We start from the raw sequence: 14,256 nt of genomic DNA, 5'->3' as shown, positions 1-14,256 counted from the left end.
ATGGGACCAAATCCATACGTCACTTCCCCGTTTGCTCCCTCATCTGCGTCAGTAGCAGACACAGTGATGAGAACAAAACCTAAGGGGGAGTTTTCTTGTAATTGCACCTCATAGAGATTCTGACTAAATACTGGTTTATTATCGTTTGCATCAAGCACAGTGACGTGTATAACTACAGTACCTGATCTCTGCGGAGTCCCTCCGTCAACAGCAGTAAGTAGCAACGTCACTTCTTGTTGTTGTTCACGATCTAATTCTTTCTCTAAAACGAGTTCACTCTGTTTTCCACCTCCAGGATTACTGTGAACGGCTAAAGTAAAGTGATCGTTTCTTTGTAATGTGTAGCTCTGAACAGCATTCAGGCCTATGTCTGCATCGTGTGCCTGATTTAGAGCAAAGCGAGCTCCTTTGTCAGCGGATTCTTGAATCTCAAAATTGACAACGTTCTCACCAAATTGTGGCGCATTATCATTGATATCTTGGATTTGCAAAACAACGTTATGTGATTCTAACGGATTCTCTAGGACCATTTCATATTTCAAAGAACAGGAAAGCCTCCTGCCGCAAAGCTGCTCTCTGTCTATAAGTTCAGCGACGATCAATTCACCCGTGTTCAGATTAATGTCACAATACCGTTTGCTTCGACGATCAACATCCAAGCGAGCTTTCCGTGATAATAGTCCTTTAGCATTAAGTCCGAGGTCCTTGGCTATATTTCCTATTATCGACCCGCTTTTCAGCTCCTCAGGAATAGAATAAGTCACATCTCCGTAGATGATGCGCAAGAGCAGAGGAAACAAAGCCAGCCAAAACATCGGTGCAGAGACAGAGAGGCCCTGGTATTCCATTCTGCAGAAAAATGTAGACAATTCCTCTAGGTATTGCTCCTACACAAGTTTATCCAGGCAAAATATACACTCCACCTCGTCGTCTAAATGATCAAAACACCACTGTTCTTTATCACGACGTACATAAAGTCTGCGCCCAAAAGTGGGTGGAGAGAAACGTCAAACATAACTTGCTGGTAGATAGCGACACTCTGTGTACTTTACTAAAACTGCAGAAGACAGTGTGAACCATACCACAATCACCTACACACCTACTCTGTTAAGTCTACCAAGAGAAAGTGATGCCAACCCTTGTAACTGAGATCCACGACTCTGATGTCTAATGTTACATTTATTTTGGATACATAAGCAAGATTTATGCTTTCTTGTGGATTAATGTTTCATCAACTCCGACTTACAACTCGGTTGTGTTCGCTGATCTAGTCACTTGTTATTACGCACAAAACATGGCTGTCATTAAGATACTTAATGAGACTATTCATAACAAATGTGTGAAACACGCTTACAATAACAGTCATGATGTCCATTACAGCTTCATTTCAAGAAGAACTGAGTGCCAAGTTACTTTGAATAGACGGACAGTAACATGCAGCAGATTTCCGGTTGTTGTGGTGCTGAAAACAGCACACGTTTCCTTGACAAATGTAACGACAACGCAACGTGGCACACACAAGCATTCGGTACAGAAATTATGAAGTCGTTATGAACAATTCTATCTATATGACAAGAAAAAAAATGCTATTTTTTTCTCACACAGAAAATTATTGCCTTCTTAGTTAAGATCGCCTCGTTGAAATTAAGACAGGCTTAAACCTCTTGTTCATGAAAAGTTGAATAAGTAAATCAAAGCATGTTGACATAGAATGATTATATGTCTGTTCAATGTGAATGTCACCAATTTGATCGAAAGAGGACTATTAGGTGTTTATTTGTTGTAGCAAACTGTGCAGCTGCTTTCCAGCTCATTTTAATCGCCACCGACAGGATCTCCATTAGGGGTTCCTACCTCGCTGTAATTGAAACGCTGTGCATTACACCTTGTAAAAGATCGGAGTGCCAAGTTAGACTACTTTGAATAGAGTGACAGAACCACACGGTAGCTGTCTGGTTGTTGTGGTGCTGAAACCTGCACGTTTCGGAAGTGGCACAGCGGTATACAAAAGTATTAAGAAGATACAATCATGAAGTAAGGTTTGATATAGCTGTGTGACACGAAAAATGAATGGATTTCAACAACTACATGAAATACTATTATTACTTTTAGCTGGTTGTTGTGAAGTTAGGCAGAATGTGCAGCTACATCTCTGCTAATTGTATTCACCCCGACAGGATCTCCATGAAGTGATCTTACCTCGTTAAGTTCTCCTGCTGTGTTCAGTGTGGTGATACTTCCTTCCAGAAAATGATCTGGACTCTTTTTTAGTGTCATTTCAGCTGGCAGCGTGTTGTCATTGTAAGATCTGACAAACTTGAAGTCACTGGTGCGTGAGCCCGTTGTCAGGTAAGCGTCATAATTGTAAGAACTCCGCAGCGTTCCTGTTCCATCCACCTCTGCATAGTTAGGAGGGAAATACGCGCTGGGAATGGCCACAGCTCCATCAAACAACAGTCTAGGTTTCCTCCTGCGGCAAAACCTCACGGCCAGGATGAGAATGATGAAAGTCAGGAAAAAGGTGGAGACAGACACCAGAGCGATGATCAAGTAGGAAGTCAGTTTAGAATCCTTCCCCTCGTAAGACATGTCTTTCAGCTCTGGAACCTCAGCCAGGTTATCTGATATCAGTAGGTAAACAGCACAGGTTGTAGACATAGAGGGCTGTCCGTTATCTTTCACAGATATAACAAGGTTCTGCTTCATACCGTCAGAATCAGAAATGTCCCGCTGGGCCCTGATCTCTCCACTGTGGAGACCGATAGTGAAAAGTCCAGGATCCGTGGATTTCACAATCTGATAGGAAAGCCAGGCGTTCTGCCCAGAGTCGGCATCCACAGCTATCACCTTGGAAACCAGGGACCCTGCCAGAGCAGCTTTGGGGACCATCTCAGTCATCAAGGAGTTCCCTGCTGGAGCAGGGTATAATATCTGGGGAGAGTTGTCATTCTCATCTGCTACGAAGACACTCACAGTCACGTTACTGCTGAGTGGAGGAGAACCGTTGTCTCTGGCTACAACCTGGACCTTGAAGCTCCTAAACTGTTCATAATCAAAAGCTCTCACAGCATGGATCACCCCTGTGTCTCCGTTAATGGATACATATGAAGACACGGGGACACCGTTGACCTCACTGGGCACTAGAGAATAGACCACTGTGCCGTTCTGTCTCCAGTCTGGGTCTCTGGCAGTAACAGAACATATGGAGGAGCCAGGCTTGTTATTTTCACTCACATAGGCGCTGTAGGATTGCTCTTCAAACACAGGAGGGTTGTCATTGACGTCAGAGACAGACAGATGAATAGTCTTTGAGGAGGATAAAGGTGGAGAGCCCTCGTCAGTAGCAGTGATAGTTATGTTATAATCTGATATCAGCTCACGGTCTAGTTCACTGGTAGTTACTAATGAATAGTAGTTTTTAATGGAGGGGTTTAGTTTGAAAGGAACATTCTGCTGGATGGAGCAGCGGACCTGTTTATTGACACCAGAGTCTTTATCCTGAACATTAATGATGCCCACCTCTGTGCCTGGCAACACATTCTCAGGGATGGGATTGGTAATAGATTGTAGAGAAATAACTGGGGTATTGTCATTAACATCTGTAATATCAACTTTAACTTTAGCTAAAGAACTTAGGCCTGAGTTATCTTTGGCATGAACACTGAATTCATGAAATGACTCAGTTTCGAAATCTATCCGTCCTATTATAATTACTTCACCTGTTTTGGGATTCAGGGAAAACAATTGCTTCGCGCTGTTTGAGATTGGACCAAATCCATACGTCACTTCCCCGTTTGCCCCCTCATCTGCGTCTGTAGCAGAGACAGTCATTAAGACAGAACCAATGGGGGTGTTTTCAGGTATATTCACTGTGTAGATATTCTGTCTAAACACAGGTTTATTGTCGTTAGCATCAAGCACGGTGACGTGTATAACTACAGTACCGGATCTCTGCGGAGTCCCTCCGTCAACGGCAGTAAGAAGTAACGTCACCTCCTGCTCCACCTCACGATCTAATTCTTTCTCTAAAACCAGTTCACTCTGTTTCTCACCTCCAGCAATACTATTAATATTTAAACTAAAGTGATCGTTCCTTTGTAATGTGTAGCTTTGGACAGAATTCAAGCCTATGTCTGCGTCATGTGCTTGATTTAAAGGAAATCGAGCGCCTTTGTCTGCCGACTCTGTGATCTCAAAATTCACAACGTCTTCCCAGAATTGTGGAGAATTATCATTTACATCTTGTATCTGCAAGACTATGTTCTGCAACTCTAACGGATTTTGTAGGACCATTTCATATTTTAGGGCACATGAAAGCCTCGTGCCGCAAAGCTCTTCTCGATCTATTATGTCAGCGACGATCAATTCCCCCGTGTTCACATTAATATCACAATACCGTTTGCTTCCACCATCAACATCCAAGCGAGCTTTCCGGGATAACAGTCCTTTAGCATCGAGTCCCAGATCCTTGGCTATATTTCCTATCACCGACCCGCGTTTCCTTTCCTCAGGAAAAGAATAGGTCACATCTCCATAGCTCCTGCGCAAGAGCAGAGGAAACAAAGCCAGCCAAAACATCGTTGCAGAGACAGAGAGGCCCAGGTACTGCATTCTCCAGAAAGATGTAGATAATTTCTCTAGTTATTGTTCTAATCCGGGTTCATGCAGGCAAACATATACACTTCACCTTGTCGTTTAAATGATAAAAACACCACTGTCCTTATCACGACGTACACGAAGTCTGCGCCCATAAGTGGGTGGAGAGAAACGTGAAACAACACTTGCTGGTAGATAGCGACACTCTGTGTACTTGAATAAAACTGCAGAAACAGTGTGCACAATACCAGATGCACTGACTGTGTTCAGTGGTCAGTCTGCCAAGATGAAAGCTGCGCAAAGCCTGCTATTTATCAGAAATAAACGACTTTGAAGTCTATCATTATGTTTATTATGGATACAAGTTTTGATCTGGGCTTCCATGTCAAGTACGGTTTCATTACTATGTACACTATATATGAAGCGAAATATAAAGATTTACCAACCCCTTATTGCACCGCGGTTTTTGTCAATGAATTAGTGACTAGTAATACTTATGAAACAACCCTATAATTGTGCTGATTAGTAATTCTTCTTAACTAATATGTGAAAGTATCTTAGAACAGCAGACACGCTGTTCAGTAAAGCTTCTTTTCAGGACGAGCACAGCACCATGTTGCGTTCAAGAAGCTGACAGAAACACAAGGGAGCTGTCCGTTTGCTGTAGTGCTGACACAGGCACGTTTCCGTGATTAACGTAATAAAAGGCAAGAGAGACAGCGACGGACACGTTTTCGGTACGACAATTATGAAGTTTTGTAGCCTATTGTCTATCTGCATTACAGTGAAAACGAAAATTATTATGTTTCTCAGACAGGAAATTCAGTTCTTACCTCGCAAGATTCTCCCACTGTGTTCAGTGTGGTGATACTTCCTTCCAGAAAATGATCTGGACTCTTTTTTAGTGTCATTTCAGCTGGCAGCGTGTTGTCATTGTAAGATCTGACAAACTTGAAGTCACTGGTGCGTGAGCCCGTTGTCAGGTAAGCGTCATAATTGTAAGAACTCTGCAGCGTTCCTGTTCCATCCACCTCTGCATAGTTAGGAGGGAAATACGCGCTGGGAATGGCCACAGCTCCATCAAACAACAGTCTAGGTTTCCTCCTGCGGCAAAACCTCACGGCCAGGATGAGAATGATGAAAGTCAGGAAAAAGGTGGAGACGGACACCAGAGCGATGATCAAGTAGGAAGTCAGTTTAGAATCCTTCCCCTCGTAAGACATGTCTTTCAGCTCTGGAACCTCAGCCAGGTTATCTGATATCAGTAGGTAAACAGCACAGGTTGTAGACATAGAGGCCTGTCCGTTATCTTTCACAGATATCACAAGGTTCTGCTTCATACCGTCAGAATCCGAAATGTCCCGCTGGGCCCTGATCTCTCCACTGTGGAGACAGATAGTGAAAAGTCCCGGATCGGTGGATTTCACAATCTGATAGGAAAGCCAGGCGTTCTGGCCAGAGTCAGCATCCACAGCTATCACCTTGGAAACCAGGGACCCTGCCAGAGCAGCTTTGGGGACCATCTCAGTCATCAAGGAGTTCCCTGCTGGAGCAGGGTATAATATCTGGGGAGAGTTGTCATTCTCATCCGCTACAAAGACGCTCACAGTCACGTTACTGCTGAGTGGAGGAGAACCGTTGTCTCTGGCTACAACCTGGACCTTGAAGCTCCTAAACTGTTCATAATCAAATGCTCTCACAGCATGGATCACCCCTGTGTCTCCGTTAATGGATACATATGAAGACACGGGGACACCGTTGACCTCACTGGGCACTAGAGAAAAGACAACTGTGCCGTTCTGTCTCCAGTCTGGGTCTCTGGCAGTAACAGAACATATGGAGGAGCCAGGCTTGTTATTTTCACTCACATAGGCGCTGTAGGATTGTTCTTCAAACACAGGAGGGTTGTCATTGACGTCAGAGACAGATAAATGAATAGTCTTTGAGGAGGATAAAGGTGAAGAGCCCTCGTCAGTAGCAGTAATAGTTATGTTATAATCTGATATCAGCTCACGGTCTAATTCACTGGTAGTTACTAAGGAATAGTAGTTTTTAATGGAGGGGTTTAGTTTGAAAGGAACATTCTGCTGGATGGAGCAGCGGAGCTGCTTATTGACACCAGAGTCTTTATCATGAACATTAATGATGCCCACCTCTGTGCCTGGCAACACATTTTCAGGAATCGGATTGGTCAGGGATTTAAGAGACATAACTGGGGCGTTATCGTTGACATCTACAATATCGACATTAACTTTAGCAAAAGAACTTAGTCCTGAGTTATCTTTGGCTTGGATACTGAATTCATAAAATGACTCAGTTTCAAAATCAATATCTCCTATTACAATTACTTCACCGGTTTTGGGATGAAGAGAAAATAATTGTTTCACATCGTCTGTAATAGGACCAAATCCGTACGTCACTTCCCCGTTTGCCCCCTCATCTGCGTCAGTAGCAGAAACAGTTACTAAAACAAAACCTATGGGGGAGCTTTCAGGAGCACTGGCTTTGTAGACGTTTTGACTGAACACTGGTTTATTATCGTTAGCATCAAGCACGGTGACGTGTATAACTACAGTACCGGATCTCTGAGGTGTCCCTCCGTCAACAGCCGTAAGCAGCAACATCACTTCTTGCTGTTGTTCGCGATCTAATTCTTTCTCTAAAACGAGTTCACTATTTTTTCCACCTCCAGGATTGACATGAACGGCCAAACTGAAATGTTCATTTCTCTGTAAAATATAGCTTTGGACAGCATTCATTCCTATGTCTCCATCAAGTGCTTCATTTACAGGGAAACGGGCACCTTTAACTGCCGACTCTGTAATTTCAAATTTCACAACGTCTTCTCCGAATTGTGGAGCATTATCATTTATGTCTTGAATCTGCAAGACTATGTTCTGCAATTCTAACGGATTTTCCAGGATCATTTCATATTTGAGAGAACAGGAAAGCCTCCTGCCGCAAAGCTGCTCCCTGTCTATTATTTCAGCGACGATCAATTCTCCACTGTTCAGATTAATATCACAATACCGTTTGCTTCCACCGTCAACATCCAAACGAGCTTTCCGAGACAATAGTCCTTTAGCATTGAGTCCGAGATCCTTGGCTATATTTCCTATTACCGACCCGCGTTTCATCTCCTCGGGAAAAGAATAGGTCACATCTCCATAGCTGCTGCGCAAGAGCAGAGGAAACAAAGCCAGCCAAAACATCGGTGCAGAGACAGAGAGACCCAGAAATTCCATTCTCCAGAACGATGTAGACAATTCCTCTAGTTATCGCTCTTATCCCGGTTTATCCAGGCAAAATATACACTCCACCTCGTCGTCTAAATGACAAAAACACTACTGTTCTTTATCACGATGTACATGAAGTCTGCGCACATAAGTGGGTGGAGATAAACGTGAAACATCACTTGCTGGCAGATAGCGACACTGTGTGTACTTTACTAAAACTGCATTAAAACGTGATCGACCACCGCACTCACAGAAAGTGGTAGGTCTGACACAATTACATTTGCGCACCTGCATTCAAACCAAAATTGTCTAGTCAGATGTCTAACTTTAGATAAATGATCCATGCAAATTGATACTTTAATGCCAAGTAACATTTTACATGCATTTCTTCCCAGGAAGATATAAACAATTAAGAACTCCGGATTGTATATTGGATTATGATTATGGAACTGGGCGTTGGAAACGAGGCTAATATTAAGCAAAGCAGTCTGACTTTGAATTAATATTTGTTTTCATAGACGGTTACAGATATTAATCAGGACAACCTCTATTCAGGGCAAGTAAAGAGGCACATTGCATTCACTCCGCTGACAGAATCACAAGGGAGCTGTTCCTATGTTGAGGTGCTGAAAGCGGAACGCGTTTACAAGCGTACAGGCCAGGGTAATAGAACATAACAGAAAATAGTACGTCGTGCTCATTTTACTCACCCCAGACCCCAGACAGGATCTACATGAAAGTTTCTTACCTCGTTAGATTCCCCTGCTGTGTTCAGTGTTGTGATACTTCCTTCCAGAAAATGATCTGGACCCTTTTTTAGTGTCATTTCAGCTGGCAGCGTGTTGTCGTTGTAAGATCTGACAAACTTGAAGTCACTAGTGCGTGAGCCCGTTGTCAGGTAAGCGTCATAATTGTAAGAACTCCGCAGCGTTCCTGTTCCATCCACCTCTGCATAGTGAGGAGGGAAATACGCGCTGGGAATGGCCACAGCTCCATCAAACAACAGTCTAGGTTTCCTCTTGCGGCAAAACCTCACGGCCAGAATGAGAATGATGAAAGTCAGGAAAAAGGTGGAGACGGACACCAGAGCGATGATTAAGTAGGAAGTCAGTTTAGAATCCTTCCCCTCGTAAGACATGTCTTTCAGCTCTGGAACCTCAGCCAGGTTATCTGATATCAGTAGGTAAACAGCACAAGTTGTAGACATAGAGGGTTGTCCGTTATCTTTCACTGATATCACAAGGTTCTGCTTCATACCGTCAGAATCCGAAATGTCCCGCTGGGCCCTGATCTCTCCACTGTGGAGACCGATAGTGAAAAGTCCCGGATCGGTGGATTTCACAATCTGATAGGAAAGCCAGGCGTTCTGGCCAGAGTCAGCATCCACAGCTATCACCTTGGAAACCAGGGACCCTGCTAGAGCAGCTTTTGGGACCATCTCAGTCATCAAGGAGTTCCCTGCTGGAGCAGGGTATAATATCTGGGGAGAGTTGTCATTCTCATCTGCTACAAAGACGCTCACAGTCACGTTACTGCTGAGTGGAGGAGAACCGTTGTCTCTGGCTACAACCTGGACCTTGAAGCTCCTAAACTGTTCATAATCAAATGCTCTCACGGCATGGATCACCCCCGTGTCTCCGTTAATAGATACATATGAAGACACGGGGACACCGTTGACCTCACTTGGCACTAGAGAATAGACCACTGTGCCGTTCTGTCTCCAGTCTGGGTCTCTGGCAGTAACAGAACATATGGAGGAGCCAGGCTTGTTATTTTCACTCACATAGGCGCTGTAGGATTGTTCTTCAAACACAGGAGGGTTGTCATTGACGTCAGAGACAGATAGATGCATAGTCTTTGAGGAGGATAAAGGTGGAGACCCTTCATCAGTAGCAGTGATAGTTATGTTATAATCTGATATCAGCTCACGGTCTAATTCGCTGGTAGTTACTAAGGAATAGTAGTTTTTAATGGAGGGGTTTAGTTTGAAAGGAACATTCTTTTGGATGGAGCAGCGGACCTGTTTATTGACACCAGAGTCTTTATCCTGAACATTAATGATGCCCACCTCTGTGCCTGGCAACACATTCTCAGGGATGGGGTTGGTCAGAGATTTTAAAGAGATAACTGGGGTATTATCGTTTACATCAGTTATAACGACTATAACATTGGCAAAGGAAGTCAGCCCAAAGTTATCTTTAGCTTGGATGCTCAATTCATGAGTAGACTCTTTTTCAAAGTCTATCGCTCCGACAATACTTACATCCCCAGTTTTTATATCAAGAGAAAAAAGCTCACTCAATTCCTCAGATACGGGACCAAATGCATACGTCACTTCCCCGTTTGCCCCCTCATCTGCGTCAGTAGCAGACACAGTAATTATAACAGAGCCTTTAGCGGAGTTTTCAGGTAGATTCACCTTATACACATTCTGACTAAAGACGGGTTTGTTATCGTTAGCATCAAGCACGGTGACATGTATGACAACAGTACCAGATCTATGCGGAGTCCCTCCGTCAACAGCAGTAAGAATTACCGTTACCTCCTGTTCTAGTTCACGATCTAATTCGTTCTCTAAAACTAACTCCCCATACTTTCCACCTCCAGGATTTGTATGTACAGCCAAACTGAAATGATTGTTCCTTTGTAATGTGTAGCTCTGAACAGCATTCAGGCCTATATCTGCGTCGTGAGCCTCGTTAACAGCGAACCTGGCGCCTTTGTCTGCGGATTCTCGAATCTCAAAACGAACAACTTCTTTGCCAAATTTTGGTGCGTTATCATTGATATCTTGAATTTGCAAGACGATGTTACGTGATTCTAACGGGTTCTCCAATATAATTTCATATTTCTGGGAACAGGAAAGCTTCCTTCCGCAAAGCTGCTCTCTGTCGATTATTTCAGAAACTATCAATTCCCCCGTGTTCAGATTAATATCACAATAACGTTTGCTTCCACCATCAACATCCAAACGAGCTTTCCGTGACAACAGTCCTTTAGCATCGAGTCCCAGGTCCTTGGCTATATTTCCTATCACTGACCCGCGTTTCATCTCCTCGGGAATAGAATAGGTCACATCTCCATAGCTGCTGCGCAAGAGCAGAGTAAACAAAGCCAGCCAAAACATCGGAGCAAAGACAGAGAGAGCCAGGTATTCCATTCTCCAGAAAGATGCAGAAAATTCCTGAATATGACCCCCCTATACAGGTTTATCCAGGCAAAAAACACTATCTCGACGTCTAAATCACAAAAACACAACTGACCTTTATCACGACGTACACGAAGTCAGCGCCCATAAGTGGGTGGAGAGAAACGTAAAACATCACTTGCTAGTAGATAGCGACACTCTGTGTACTTAAATAAAACTGCAGAAAACTGCTTGCAAAACTCACACACTACATGGTAAGAGGTATGAGCACCACGTTGAAAGTGGAGAGTGTGCTGCCATTTCTCTCTTGGATTCTAAACGCAAGTCACACGTTTGAGTTCATAAATGTCACTCTTAATTCATAATCAATACAAGACTCTCCAAATAACACACACAAACTATTCAGTAGTTTATCTAGTTCAAAAAAGGTCCAAGAAACTTTCACTGGAATGAAAGAAACACACGGGAGCTGTCCACAGGTCATGGTTCTGAAATGTGCTTCGGTTTCGATAGACAAAACGAAAACGCTTGTGTGGCAAAGCGACTGATAATATAATTTGAAAAAGTACAAGACACCCTAGTATATGAAAAAGCACCTTGACACTCTTATCCATAAATGAAAAAAATGCATACAGAAATCCATGCCTTTATTAGTTTATACCACCACGTTCACAAAAGAGAGGGTACAACCTCTTGTTCTTATGAACAGTTTAAATGAGTAAATCAATATGGCATGGTGAAATAGAATAAATTTCGCTCACACCATTCAATATGGATTTCACCAACTACATGAAAAAAGTATAACTTTAAGGTGGGTGTTATGGAGACAAGATATACAGCTGCATCTCTGCTCATTTTATTTACCACATAGACAAGATCTCCATGAAGGGTTCTTACCTCGTTAAATTCTCCTGCTGTGTTCAGTGTGGTGATGCTTCCTTCCAGGAAATGATCTGGACTCTTTTTTAGTGTCATTTCAGCTGGCAGCGTGTTGTCGTTGTAAGATCTGACAAACTTGAAGTCACTAGTGCGTGAGCCCGTTGTCAGGTAAGCGTCATAATTGTAAGAACTCCGCAGCGTTCCTGTTCCATCCACCTCTGCATAGTTAGGAGGGAAATACGCGCTGGGAATGGCCACAGCTCCATCAAACAACATTCTAGGTTTCCTCCTGCGGCAAAACCTCACGGCCAGGATGAGAATGATGAAAGTCAGGAAAAAGGTGGAGACCGACACCAGAGCGATGATCAAGTAGGAAGTTAGTTTAGAATCCTTCCCCTCGTAAGACATGTCTTTCAGCTCTGGAACCTCAGCCAGGTTATCTGATATCAGTAGGTAAACAGCACAGGTTGTTGACATAGAGGGCTGTCCGTTATCTTTCACAGATATCACAAGGTTCTGCTTCATACCGTCAGAATCAGAAATGTCCCGCTGGGCCCTGATCTCTCCACTGTGGAGACCGATAGTGAAAAGTCCGGGATCGGTGGATTTCACAATCTGATAGGAAAGCCAGGCGTTCTGGCCAGAGTCAGCATCCACAGCAATCACCTTGGAAACCAGGGACCCTGCCAGAGCAGTTTTGGGGACCATCTCAGTCATCAAGGAGTTCCCTGCTGGAGCAGGGTATAATATCTGGGGAGAGTTGTCATTCTCATCTGCTATGAAGACGCTCACAGTCACGTTACTGCTGAGTGGAGGAGAACCGTTGTCTCTGGCTACAACCTGGACCTTGAAGCTCCTAAACTGTTCATAATCAAATGCTCTCACAGCATGGATCACCCCCGTGTCTCCGTTAATGGATACATATGAAGACACGGGGACACCGTTGACCTCACTGGGCACTAGAGAATAGACCACTGTGCCGTTCTGTCTCCAGTCTGGGTCTCTGGCAGTAACAGAACATATGGAGGAGCCAGGCTTGTTATTTTCACTCACATAGGCGCTGTAGGCTTGTTCTTCAAACACAGGAGGGTTGTCATTGACGTCAGAGACAGATAAATGAATAGTCTTTGAGGAGGATAAAGGTGGAGACCCCTCGTCAGTAGCAGTGATAGTTATGTTATAATCTGATATCAGCTCACGGTCTAATTCACTGGTAGTTACTAAGGAATAGTAGTTTTTAATGGAGGGGTTTAGTTTGAAAGGAACATTCTGCTGGATGGAGCAGCGGACCTGTTTATTGACACCAGAGTCTTTATCCTGAACATTAATGATGCCCACCTCTGTGCCTGGTAACACATTCTCAGGGATGGGGTTGGTCAGAGATTTGACCGATATAACAGGGGCATTATCATTTACATCAGTTATATCAATTTTAACGTTTGTAAAAGAAGTGAGCCCTGCATTATCTTTGGCTTGAATACTGAATTCATAAATGGACTCCTTTTCAAAATCTATCCTTCCAACAATTGTTAGTTCACCCGTTTTAATATTAAGAGCAAACAATTTCTTTGCATCGTCTGAAATGGGTCCAAATCCGTACGTCACATCACCATTTGCCCCCTCATCTGCGTCTGTAGCAGACACAGTAATCACAACAGAATTTAGGGGAGAGTTTTCAGGCAGACTGACTTTATATTCAGTTTGACTAAATACAGGTTCATTATCGTTAGCATCGAGCACGGTGACGTGTATAACTACAGTGCCGGATCTCGGTGGAGTTCCACCGTCAACAGCCGCAAGTATGAACGTCACTTCATGCTCCAATTCACGATCTAATTCTTTCTCTAAAATAAGTTCACCGTGTTTTACACCTCTTGGATTAGTATTAACAGCCAATGTAAAATGTTCATTTCTTTGTAATGTGTAGCTTTGGACGGCATTCAGACCTATGTCTGCGTCGTGTGCCTGATTTAAAACAAAGCGAGCACCTTTAACTGCTGACTCGTGTATTTCAAATTTCACAACGTCTTCACCAAATTGTGGAGCATTATCGTTTATATCTTGTATTTGCAAAACAATATGATGAGATTCTAACGGTTTCTCCAATATAATTTCATATTTCAGGGGACAGGAGATTCTCCTGTCGCAAATCTCCTCTCTATCAATTATTTCAGCGACGATCAGTTCCCCTGTGTTCATATTAATTTCACAATACCGCTTGTTGTCACCATCAACATCCAAACGAGCTTTCCGAGACAATAGTCCTTTGGCATTAAGTCCGAGATCCTTGGCTATATTTCCTATTACCGACCCGCGTTTCATCTCCTCATGAATAGAATAGGTGACATCTCCATAGCTGCTGCGCAAGAACAGAGGAAACAAAGCCAGCCAAAACAT

General features: G+C 43.4%; 2 protein-coding genes across 2 annotated transcripts; both read right to left on the bottom strand.

Moving 5' to 3' along the window:
- Nucleotides 1–2,127: 2,127 nt before the first annotated feature.
- Nucleotides 2,128–4,731, bottom strand: LOC146287787 (protocadherin gamma-A11-like). Its single transcript, XM_084698717.1, has one exon. The coding sequence runs from the start codon at nucleotides 4,609–4,611 to the stop codon at nucleotides 2,128–2,130; it is 2,484 nt and encodes an 827-aa protein (XP_084554843.1). The 5' UTR covers nucleotides 4,612–4,731.
- A 459-nt stretch (nucleotides 4,732–5,190) lies between these two features.
- Nucleotides 5,191–14,256, bottom strand: LOC146287786 (protocadherin beta-11-like). Its single transcript, XM_084698716.1, has 5 exons — nucleotides 11,878–14,256; nucleotides 9,901–9,908; nucleotides 8,699–9,565; nucleotides 5,430–6,414; nucleotides 5,191–5,226 (listed from the first exon to the last, which is right to left on the bottom strand). The coding sequence occupies exons 1-5, from the start codon at nucleotides 14,254–14,256 to the stop codon at nucleotides 5,191–5,193; spliced, it is 4,275 nt and encodes a 1,424-aa protein (XP_084554842.1).

The sequence above is a fragment of the Hypomesus nipponensis genome, chromosome 5 (assembly GCF_054491055.1).
Source record: "Hypomesus nipponensis isolate SF chromosome 5, ASM5449105v1, whole genome shotgun sequence".
Lineage (NCBI taxonomy): Eukaryota > Metazoa > Chordata > Actinopteri > Osmeriformes > Osmeridae > Hypomesus > Hypomesus nipponensis.
Note: the sequence above shows the minus strand (reverse complement) of the source record. Positions and strands in the feature narration are given on the sequence as shown.

Bases quoted from the DNA above. Each gene is read 5' to 3' on its own strand.
- LOC146287787 (XM_084698717.1), bottom strand. From the start codon at position 4,611: ATGCAGTACCTGGGCCTCTCTGTCTCTGCAACGATGTTTTGGCTGGCT.
- LOC146287786 (XM_084698716.1), bottom strand. From the start codon at position 14,256: ATGTTTTGGCTGGCTTTGTTTCCTCTGTTCTTGCGCAGCAGCTATGGA. The intron at 6,415-8,698 runs GTTTGTCAGATC...TGTTACTGCCAG, and splicing joins TCACGCACTAGTGACTTCAA to AGACCCAGACTGGAGACAGA. The intron at 5,227-5,429 runs GTAAGAACTGAA...TGTTTCTGTCAG, and splicing joins CAGTGGGAGAATCTTGCGAG to CTTCTTGAACGCAACATGGT.